The 11453-nt window shown below is 49.1% G+C and overlaps 1 protein-coding gene across 1 annotated transcript; it reads right to left on the bottom strand.

Annotated features, from left to right (window-relative positions):
- Positions 1-2311: 2311 nt before the first annotated feature.
- HDHD3 (haloacid dehalogenase like hydrolase domain containing 3) lies at positions 2312-8199 on the bottom strand. The gene is made up of 2 exons (XM_054584918.1): positions 8087-8199; positions 2312-3991 (listed from the first exon to the last, which is right to left on the bottom strand). The coding sequence occupies exon 2, from the start codon at positions 3821-3823 to the stop codon at positions 3068-3070; it is 756 nt and encodes a 251-aa protein (XP_054440893.1). The 5' UTR covers positions 3824-3991; positions 8087-8199; the 3' UTR covers positions 2312-3067.
- Between the last annotated feature and the right edge of the window lie 3254 nt (positions 8200-11453).

Below are 11453 nucleotides of genomic sequence, written 5' to 3'. Positions count from 1 at the left end.
TGGCACTGAGTGGGTGGGTGGGTGGGTGCATGTAGAAGTGGTTCCCTGGCAGAAAAGCCTGTGGCTGACGTCCTTTCCTCTCCTCAGTTCAGTGCTTTTGAGTCCTTTTCATGACATGGCACATAGAAAAAATATTTTTCTAGCACACAAGGACAATCTGGAAGGGACTTAGAACTCCCGTCAGACCACTCCTGGTCAGAGGACTCTAGCCTGGGGGGCTGTCTGGCCACTCAGAGACTGAGAAAACCTGATCTCCAGGTAACCTGAGTGCAGCACACCCATCAGCAGCTCTGTGCCGCTTCTGGCGGCTGACCTCCGGCCGGGCCCACGGGGTAGCAGGGACAAGCGTTCCCCTAGTAGCCGGGATGAGCTTTCCCCCAGCGGCCGCTGATGGCCCCTTCTGGCAGTGTGGGGACCTGCGGTGAGAACCTCGGCCAGAGAAAGCTGAGGGAGTTAGAGGGCCAGCCTTAGAGAACATGTACATTATTAAAGGTTTTGAAAGATTGAAAAATTACTTCCATGTTCTTTGTTGGTAATTGGGCAAACCCCACAAGGGCCTGCTCAAATCTTAGAAGTGTGTTGCCTAAGAATTTGATGTCCTCCTTTTCCCCTTGCACATTCCTAGATGTAAGCAGGTGGCTGGGCTCAGCATACACAGCCTAAAGGGTCCAGGGTCTGCTCTGTGCCCTGCATTGCTGGGACCAAGGGCAAGTCCCTTCCTGGTCTCTAAGGTCACATTAGAGCCGTGGTCCTCACATTTTTCTTTCACTGGGAGACAGTTCAAAGGCCATCTCACCTACAACTTCAGGCTGCTGGGCTGAAAAATGGGGCCAGAGCCCTCCCCACCCTGAAAGCGTGCTCAATAATTTACTTGAAACACTGGCTGGATCAAATCCAGTCCACAAACCTATTGGCGACTGTTTTTGGTTGTGGTGACTTCTGAGGCCCTTGTGGCACTGAAACCATGGCTCATGACCCTGTCCTCACTGCCTGACACTTGGGAAGTTGTCTGAGAAGAGCTTCCCTGCTCCCAAACCTGGGTCAAAGCCAAATCCTTCTAGATGGCACCCGAAGGCCCTTACACCATGCTCCCCAAACCACCAGTCCAATGCCCCACAGCAGCTTTCAGTCCATAGTTCACAGGCTGCTGCTAGGGCTACCTTATCCTTCTGCCCACCTAAATGCCAACTCTGCCCTGGCTGGTGTGGCTCAGTGGAATGAGCGCTGCCTGCAAACCCAAAAGGTTGCTGGTTCAATTCCCAGTCGGGGCACATGCCTGAGTTGTGCCCTGGTCTCCAGTTGGTGTGCGAGAGGCAACCTATCAATGTTTCACATATCCCTCCCCTTCTCTCTAAAAATAAAATCTTTAAAAATTTTTCTAAAAAGCCAGCCCCAGTTCAGGGTCCACTCCAGAGCCTTCTCTGGCTGTTGGCACCAGAACGTAACGGGCATGGTCTGTACTTTTCTCCTGTGGTATCCCTGTGCATGGCACTGGCTAGGGCACAGAGGTGTCCAGTAAATACCAAGTAGAGAGGTGTGTGAAGAGGGGAACGGCAGGAAGAAACCTGGAATTTAAAATACCCAGCCTACGTCTTCAATCTCCAGTATTTCTCCCCACATGTACACTCCTGCCTCCTTGGGCTCTGGTCCCTAGTCCCTGCGCTTGCCCACCCCTACACTAACCCGCTCTGACTGGGGTGCCCTTCAAGACGGAGGTCCTTGAGGACTCCTTCCCTGTGGTCCAAGGATCTCCACTGAACTGTCTCGTGACATGGATCCCTTTCTATTTTCACCCTAGTGGTCAAACCAACGGGCTTTGGAGTCAGACATGCCGAAATTGGAACCCTGGCTCCCTCATGTACGAGCTGTGACCTCAGGCAGACTATGTAACCTCTGAATCCGTTGTAGAGTTCGTACTCCCTATGCCCACTAGGTAGCTCTGAGGGCTCTGTATACATATAAAGGACTAGCAGAGCACCTAACACACGGCAGGGGTGGGGAAGAATCAACTTTCTTCTCATGACTGTAATTGTGTTCTTTGTGGTCCTAGAGAACATGTCCCTAAGCACAGTGTAAGTTCCTCTGACCTCAGGCTGTGGGGGGTGAGGGGAGTTGTAGAGGCTGCAGGGCCTGAATGAGGGGACCTAGGACCTCTGCTTCAACCTCAGCAGTTTCTCATTCTTTTCCTGTGTTGCATATTGGGATTCCACGTAAGATCTCCCATGAGAAAAGGGCCCTATTGCTAAAATGAAGTTTGAAAGTACTGGGTTGGCCAAAAAGTCCATTATATTTTTCCGTAAAATAAGACACATTTTTCATTTTCACCAATAACTTTATTGATTTGGGTATTTTGAGTATGTCGGCTACCTCCTGCTATTGGCTTCTAGTGGGTAGAGGCCAGGGGTGCTGCTAAACATCTTCCAATGCATAAGATAGTCCCACAGCAAAGAATTATTTGGCCAAAAATGTCAATAATATCAAGAAACTTCACAAACCACTTTTGACCCATCCAGTCACAGCACCTTCTCCACACACTGCACAAATCTTGCATTTCAGTTGCATTTTTACCTTTCTTGAAATAATAAAGCACAATATACCAAAAATGTGTATTTTCTTCCACTTTCAATATTAAAATAGCTGCACAAAAATTCACCGATTTTGATAAGTATTTTTTAAATGCATGTTGATATGCCAGCTGTCACAATACAGTCTAACAACATTGTTTTGAATGACAAAGAGCTAAGTACTAGAGCCTTCATATGAAAAAAACGTAATGGACTTTTTGCCGAACCCAATCAACACTTGGTTTTAAAGCTGGTTGGGCCCTCAGTGAATCTTGCTCAAAGTAAAGGGGACTTGTGCTGGAAAAGGGACACAGGTGTGATGAATGAACCATCTCAGAGACCAGGGACTGGTTAGTGGGGCAGGGCTGAAAGCCTCGCACTCGCTGCTTTATAGTCAGAATGCACTATGGAGGCTGCAGGGAGGGGGGAAAGGCCAGATCTCGGGAAGGAAAGGGCTCCCAGTTTCCGGTGATTGCTGAGCCCAGTCACTTCCCTCACCAGACTCACAGCCCTGTGGATGAGCCCTCCAGGTGGTCAAGGGCAGGCAGGAGATGGGGCAGCGAGGGGAGGATATGTTCTTGGGGTACAGAATCTTTGACCCCAGGGTCCAAAGGCCCTGGGCCAACCACTAGAAAGCTGTGCATGCCTACAGCCCGCGCCCCCTTGTAATCACAGTGGTAACTGTCGCCAATATGGACTGCCACTTCAGGTTCTACATGAGCAAGCCGCAAGGCCTCACGGAAAATGTGGGGGTCCGGCTTCTGCCAGCCAGTAGCCCCGGAGGTCAGCACAAAGTCGAAATATTCCCGCAGACTAAGACCCACCAAGATGCCCTCTAGTCGTTGGTCAAAGTTGGAGACCACTGCCAGCCTCAGACCTCGTTTTCGGCATTTCCTCAGCGTGGCCTCAGCTCCCTCCAGCACCTTCCAGGAGCAGGGGCTGCTTAAGTCCTTGTACAGCTGGTCAGCAACGGGGGCCACAGCCTGGGCATCCCGAACACCTGCTTGGTGGAAGGTCTGCAGGACCACATCCTGCCACCACTGGCGGGAGGTGAGGCCGTGGCTCAGGCCATAGTTGGGGAAGCGGTGGCTGTGAGCCTTGAACACCTGCCTGAAGGCTTGTTCCAGGGCTGTGGCCTCTACCTCCAGCCCATGGGCCTGGGCCCTGGAGGCATACTCCTCCCCTACAGAACGGTGCAGCCTGAGCAGTGTGTCCTTCACGTCCCACGTCAACAGTCGTATTTGTCGCCAGTGAGCCATGGGTCTGCAGGAAGGGGCCAAGTCCACCCCAGGTCTGCCTTAGGTTCCAAGGGCCAAGAGGAAACCGAGCTGGACAAGACACACCTCCACAATCCAACAGTTGTCTCTTTCCAGGCCTTGAGGGCCAGAATTGCTGGCCCTTGGATAATGTCTTCACAGCAGAAGATCCTGGAATGAGATGCCAGTAAAGTGGAAGTTCAGGTTTTAGAGTCATACAGACTGGGTTCAAATTCTAGCACTGCCCACTCACTGTGGGACCCTGGGAGTGTCTCTCTGAAACACTGTCTCCTCAGGCATAAGAGCACAAGGACCCAACCTCACAAAATTGTTGGACTAACTGTGTTTATCTGGTTACTGCACAACAAATTTCTAGGCACAGGGAAGAGGGCAGGGTTTCAGCCCTCATGGCATTTATAGGCATTAAATAATAGGGGATACAGACGTTAGACAACAAATGACAAGAACACTTAAGTTTAACGAATTCAGCCTGAGCCATGAGGTTATAAATCCAAGGACCTCATTAGCCTTTGTCAGAGAACCTCCTATGCATGTGAACTCTCGGTGGGGACCTGAAGAATGAATGACTGTGCAGGAAAGAGGCGATTCAGTGTGCCTGGCACTGGAAACAGCAAGTGAAAAGGTCCTGAGGCAGGGCAAGGAGTCTGGTGCTTGAGGTAGATAAGAGTCAGCTCAGGCAAGGCTTTGTAGGTCAAGGTACAGAAACAATTATGATTCCTATTGTTACCAATGCTAAAGGCAGAAGGGTCCTTGCAAACCATCTGACCAACTCCTGGCTGTTCAGCAGGGAAGGCTTGAGCCAGAGAGGGACAGATACTCACCTAAGATCTCATTGAGTCAGCAGCATAACCAGGACTAGACTCTCTAGCCAGCATTCCCTCCCACCGCTTAGACATATTTGAATTAAAAAAAAAAAATTCTCGAAAATTAGGATTTAGTTCCAGTCAAGATGGCAGCATAAGCAGACATGGCTCCCCTCTTTGCACAACCACATCAAAATTACAACTAAAATATAGAACCACCATCACTCAGAACTGTCAGAAATTCAGTTGAATGGAGGTCTGACAACTACAGAATTAAAGAAACCATATCCATCCAGATTGGTAGGAGGGGCACAAACGCAGAACGGGCTGGTCCCTCACTCATGTGTGGTGGATAAAAATTTGGGAGGGATATCTTAGGGAGCAAGGAGTCCCAGCCCCACACCAGGCCCCCCTGCCCAGGGTTCCAGTGCCAGGAAGATAAGACCTCACAACTTCTGGCTGCAAAAATCAGCGGGGATTGAATCAGTGGAAGATACATCTGGGTCCCAAGCAGTTCCTCTTAAAAGAACCACAACGGACTCACCTACTCAGACTCATTCACTCTGAGTTCCGGCACTGGGATAGAAGCTCGAAAGGCACCAGTGGTGTACAGGGAGACACTGAAGTGTCTGGCATCAAGGCAAGCAGAGGCCATTGTCCCTTTTCTAAACCCTCCCCCAAAAGAGTCAGCAAGCTGGTGCCATATCTGAGATTCCATCAACCTGGCAAACACTCTTTGACCGTCTTGGAAATCCCTAGAGATTCCACCCCTCCAAATTTACGAGCCCACCCAAACTGTTTTTCCAAATGAATGGCTGGCCTTGACTCAAGCTTCACAACTTCCTAAATCCTATCAAACAAACAACAGCTGGCCTCAGTGAGCCCCTGGCACAGCACTAGCAGCAGCCTGCATAGATTCACAGCTTGGCTTGGGAATCTCCAGGCCCAGAACAAGTAGCAGCCATCTCAAATTGCTCTATAGCTCATGTAGGGTGCCTTGGACAAAACACAGGTGGGGGTTGACTTTGGCCTGCACCATCTGGGAAACCCCAAGGCCAGCATACTCAGTGGACAGCTACAGACCAGGCTGGAGTACCACCACCACCGCGCCCCTGCACAGCTGATCCTACATGGAGGGTGAAGGTTCGTGGTCAGTTGTCACAGCCAATCCTTGCAGCTGACTGGCCTGCGTAAACCCCTTCCATTGATCTGCCAACAGCAACCAAGGCTCAACTACAAGAGGAGGGGATACTCAGCCCACACAGAGGCCGCACCTCAAGTACCCAGTTCGGGTGAAATGGGAGGCTGTGCCACTGGACCCTAAAGAAAACACACCACATTAGGCCACACTAACAAGACACCGAGTCAAAGCAGCACTACCTTATACATAGAAACAAACACAGGGAGGCTGCCAAAATGAGGAGACAAAGAAACATGGCCCAAAGGAAAGAACAGATCAAAACTCCAGAAAAAGGGCTAAATGTAAAGATAAGCAGTCTATCAGGTGCAGAGTTCAAAACACTGGTTATAAGGATGCTCAAGGAACTTAGGACCTCAACAGCATAAAAAGGACCCAGTCAGAAATGAAGGATACACTAATTGAAATAAAGACAATTTACAGGGAAACAACAGTAGAGTAGATGAAGCTGAGAATCAAATCAATGATATGGAACATATGGAAGCAAAAAACAACCAATCGGAGCAAGAAGAAAAAAGAATCCAAAAGAAATGAGGACAGTATAAGCAGCCTCTGGGGCAATTTCAAGAGATTCAACACTCGCAGCATAGGGGTGGCAAAAGAAGAGAAAGAGCAAGAAATTGGAAATCTACTTGAAAAAATAGTGAAAAAAAAGAAAAAAAGAAAAAATAGTGAAAGAAAACTCCCCTAATTTGATGAAGGACATAGACATGCAAGTCCAGGAAGCACAGAGAGTCCAAACAAGATGGATGCAAAGAGGCCCACTCCAAGGCTCACCATAAGTAAAATGCCAAAGGTTAAAGATAGAGAATCTTAAAAGCAGCAAGAGAAGATAGTTACTTACAAGGGAGTTCCCATAAGACTGTTAGCTGCTTTCTCAAAAGAAACTTTGCAGGCTAGAAGGGATTGGCAAGAAATATTCAAAATCATGAAATGCAGGGACCTACAGCCAAGATTGCTCTACCCAATGAAGATATCACTTAGAATCGGAGGGCAGATAAAGAGCTTCCCAGACAAGAAAAAACTAAAGGAGGTCATTGTCACCAAACCATTATTATATGAAATGTTAAAGAAAAGGACTTATTTAAGAAAAAGAACAACACTATGAACAATAAAATGGCAAAAAGCCCCAAAACTTATCTACCAATAATTGAATCTAAAAAACAAACTAAGCAAACAAGATGAACAGAGACAGAATCCTGGACACGGAGAGTGTTTTGATGGTTGCCAGATGGGAAAGGGGTGTGGGGGAGTGAATGAGGAGGTGAGGGGATTAGGAACTACAAATATGTAGTTGCAGAATAGCCATAAGGATGTAAAGTACAGTGTAGGAAGTGAAGAAGCCAAAGAACTTACACGCATGACCCATGGCCATGAAAAATGATGGGGGAAATTACACGAGGGAGTCGGGAGTTTGGGGGGGGCAAAAGGGGAAAAATCAGGACAACTGTAATAGCCATAATCATAAAATATCCTTTAAAAAATACAATTAGAATTTACTGGGAATCTTCAGAATTAAAAAACAATCTGTTTTTGGCAAACCTATACCGCATAGGACAATGAGCAGAACAGAGCAGCCTGGTACTACCTGTCTCTAAGCCTCTCTGCGCCCCACCTTCACCTTTAATGGAGGTAGTAACATCTGTCTGGGTGGACAGCAGTGAAAGGATTAGTGCTTCAACGCAAAGGAAACAAAATCTTCCGCTTGCTGTCCCCCGGCTAGATGCAGCTTTCACCCCCAGAGTTGATTCAAGTTTCCAGCTGAAACCTGAGGGTCCAGAAGTCAGGGTGCAGCCACGTTTTCAGGAGAAAGGACGGGGCTCGTGAATCCGGGACATTACTTAGAGTAAGCTGGTCAACGAAATGAATCAAAGTCTGTTTGGAACTTAGAAGAGACCCATTGAAAGACCCCTATGACTTTGCGGGTGGGGAGATGGAGGCCCAGTGAGGGGCGGAACTCTCCCAAAGTCAGGTAAGGAGCCACTGGCAAGGCTCAGATGAGCCCAAAAGGCTCTGGCTCCCGACCCGCAGGTTTTTCTATTTCTGGAAGCCGGAGGTAGGGGGACAGGTCTCACCCTCCCTCCCCCTCTCTAGGGCTCAGTGGCCGCGAAGTCCAGGTATGCCTGCCGTTAGAGCAGAACCTCTACGGCTGCCGTCTGCGGCGTGACCTGGGGTGGGACGGTCCTTTCTCCACTCCAGCGCGCTCCGACCAGTGGGAGCGCGCCCCAGGGGCCCTGGGCTCACCTGCCTCGTACGGGAGCAGCTCCAGAAGGAATCCGCAGCCGGGAACCGGCTGGGGAGAGGGACGCAGAAACTCTGCCTGGCGCCGGGAACTTGGCTCCTCGGCTCCAGCCGCCTGGCAGCTCCGCCCCTCCTCCTGCCCCCCTCCGGCTCCGCCCCCTCCTTGCCTCCTTCCTGCCTCCTTCCTGCCTCCCTTCCGCCGCACCCTCTCTGCGCACCCTCTCTGCGCGCTGTCCAAACCTTCACCTTCACCTCCCTCCACCCGGCGCCCTCTGTCACCCGCTCTTACTGTGCTCCTAGGTCCCCTCTCCGATCCCCATCTCGCACCCTTCCGCCGCACCCCCTTCTCACTGTCACCTAGCACCCTCTCCGCCCCTGTGCACGCCCTTCCTCCCGTCGTCTCCTTTACTCCTTTCTGCGTTCTCACCGCGTCCCTTTTCCCTCCCTAGGCCCCTCCGCCTCCCTTGGGTGCGGACGCTTTGGGGAGGGGCCCTGGCTGACTTGGGAGGAGGGAGATTTTTAAAAGATTTTATTTATTTATTTCTAGAGAGAGGGGAAGGGAGAAAGAAAGGGAGAGAAACATATGATAGGTTGCTTCTCCCACACGCCCCAACCAGGGACCTAGGCATGTGCCCTGACCTGGAATCAACTGGCGACCTTTCACTTTGTAGGACGACCCTCAACCAACTGAGCCACACCAGTCAGGGCTGAAGAGAGGATCTGGGTCCCCGCAAGCCTTGCTGAGTGCCATGTGGACTTGGCCAAAGCCATACTCCTCTTTGGTTTGAGTCCTCATGCAGCACCTGGAGGGAGCTGCTTTTAGCTGGAAACTTGTCTAACTCAAAACGATTTGCTGAGGATAGAGTCCTTTGCAGTAGCATAGCTGCTTCTTTTTTTTTTTAATGAAAGAAAAACACACTATTCATGCTCGTTTCAAAAATGTTTAAAAATACAAAATGTACAAAGTAAAAAGTGGAAAGCCCAACCTCATTCACTAAGTACTCATTGAGCTTCTGCTCTCTGTCTGACCCTGTCCTTCACTGAGGATATAGTGGGAAGCAAGACAGAGTTCCTGTCTTTACAGATCATGGGTGGGGGCGGATAAAAATCAAGTAAATAAGATTTCAGATAACCACAAGTGCTCTGGAGGCACTGAAAGCAACGATATGAAGAATAGTGAAGGGGGATGGGGGAGCGGAGGCAATCTTTGAAGGAGACGGTTGGGGAGGAGTGAAGACCTGAATGGCAGCCAGGTGAAGATTAAAGGACAGGTAAGGAACCAGCAAGTACCAAAGTACTGGGGCCCCAACATGCTTGCTGAGCAAGGGAAGTGGCCTTGGGGGTGGGGAGGAAAAGGAGGGCCTCCTTCCTCCCCACTCATTCCCCAGGGGTTGCTGCAGTGGCAGTTTTGGTTATTATGCTATCAGACGTTTTTCTAGGAGCATACACATAATGCATACAATTTTCTTACTTTCTCCCCTCCACCCCACTCCTTTTCTCTTCTTTTCCTTTTCCCTCCTTTCCCTTTCTTTCGTTTCTTTTTTCTTTTCCTTTTGTTTTCTTTCTTCCCCTTTCTCTCTCTCTCTCTCTCTCTCTCTCTCTCTCTCTCTCTTTCTTTCACAAAACTTTCTCCTGTTTTCCAAGGCTGGTCTGTTGTTCTGTTGTTCACTTCATTCAGAACGGCCTCACCGTCCCTGGGCTCAGGCCTGGGAAGGGGTCCAAAGTGCAGACTCGCGGACCTTGGGGCCCAAGGGAGAGCCTGATTCCAGGGGCTCAGCAGCAAAACTCCTGCATCATAAGCATGATTCCAGAAGGGGGAGTGGGAAGGGTGATGGGATTTCCCAGAATCCAACAATGTCTGAGACTGTACACTTTTCAGTATCACCTGAAACCCAATCCCTCAGGGTTTTTTTTAAATCCGCACCCAAGTCACCCAAGGATATGTTCATTGATGAGAGAGAGAGAGAGAGACAGAGAGAGAGACATGTTGATCAGCTGCCTCCCACATACGTGACCTCACCAGGGATCAAACCGGCAACCTTTGGGTGCACGGGGTGATGCTCCAACCAATGGAGCTGCCAGGCTAGGACCCAGGCGCTTAGGTTCTGCTCCCAGCTCTGTCACCTGACTCTCTGTGAGCCCTCCATTAAATTCTTTTCCTCTCTGGGCCTCAACCTCACAATATGCAAAATGGAGGGACAGGGCAAAATAACTTCCAACTGAAATTCAAGTTAGTTTAAACGTTCATTTCCAAGATAATTAACTGTGTCCCTGGAACCTGTCTCTCCATATATAAACAGCATGTCTCCATCAGGATCAAATGAGAGCACATGGAAAAGCTCTTTGAGAAGTAGGTGGTTCTCTTCTGTTGAGATAATTGAGTCACCTGAGCCATTAAGGGTTTCGTTCGGTTACTTGCAACTCAGGGCACCCATTACATAAGGGAGGCATTTCCATTGCAATCCATGTGAATGTGCCCCTTGGAACTGTGGCCCTAAAATCTTGTTTATTTTACTGCCCTTTAGGCTCTGCCTTTCTTTTGAGTTAACTTTTTCAGCAGAGAAAAAGGAGACTTGTGTGTCACCGTAAAGCCCATGACAGGGCCACATTACTCTGAAACAAGCTTCTGACTTGCCTGTTTAAATAAAATTTGCCCTGACTGGTGTGGCTCAGTAAGCTGGGCATCACCCCGCAAACCTAAAGGTCGCCAGTTGGATTTCTGGTCAGGGCACATACCTGGGTTGTGGGCCAGGTCCCTGTCTGGGGGCATGTGAGAGGCCATGGATCGATGTTTCTCACATCGGTTCCTCTCCCTCTCTTTCTGCCTCCCTTCTCCTCTCTCTAAAAGATGAATTAATTTAAAAAAATATTAAAACAACAAAAGCAAAAATGAGTACACTTAGTAGGTGTCGTGTCCTCACTAAGTCCTCAGAGGTTTCAGAGCGTGATCTGTCCTGTGAGCCCTGGCCTGGTGATGGCTCCTGGAGATACCTGTTATGTCACTACACTAGATGCTGGTTATTTCTTTTTGAGAAAACAAGTACAGGAAGGCTCTTGAGATTCTCACACCAAAACTGCTGCACTAAGTAAACCCAGGCTGGGTGCCCCAGACATGTCTTTTTACTTTTAAATTTTCATCCACATATTTTTTAAAGTTAACTTTTATTAGAAATATATAATGCATATGGAAACGTGTAAAGAAGTGTAAATGTCCTCAGACTTTTCCATATTGGACATACTTGTGTAACCAGCACCCAAACCAAGAAAAAGAACATTTCTAGAACTCTGGTGCCCTTGTCTTCTCCTTGTTGCTTACCCCTCCGCCCCCAAAGGCTAACCCCTATCCTCTTTTTTAATTTATTGGCTTTGA

Source organism: Pteronotus mesoamericanus, unplaced genomic scaffold (genome assembly GCF_021234165.1).
Source record: "Pteronotus mesoamericanus isolate MK-2021 breed Mesoamerican mustached bat unplaced genomic scaffold, CSHL_Meso_final contig_78, whole genome shotgun sequence".
NCBI classification, from domain to species: Eukaryota; Metazoa; Chordata; class Mammalia; order Chiroptera; family Mormoopidae; genus Pteronotus; species Pteronotus mesoamericanus.
This window is presented reverse-complemented; position numbering and strand designations above follow the sequence as displayed.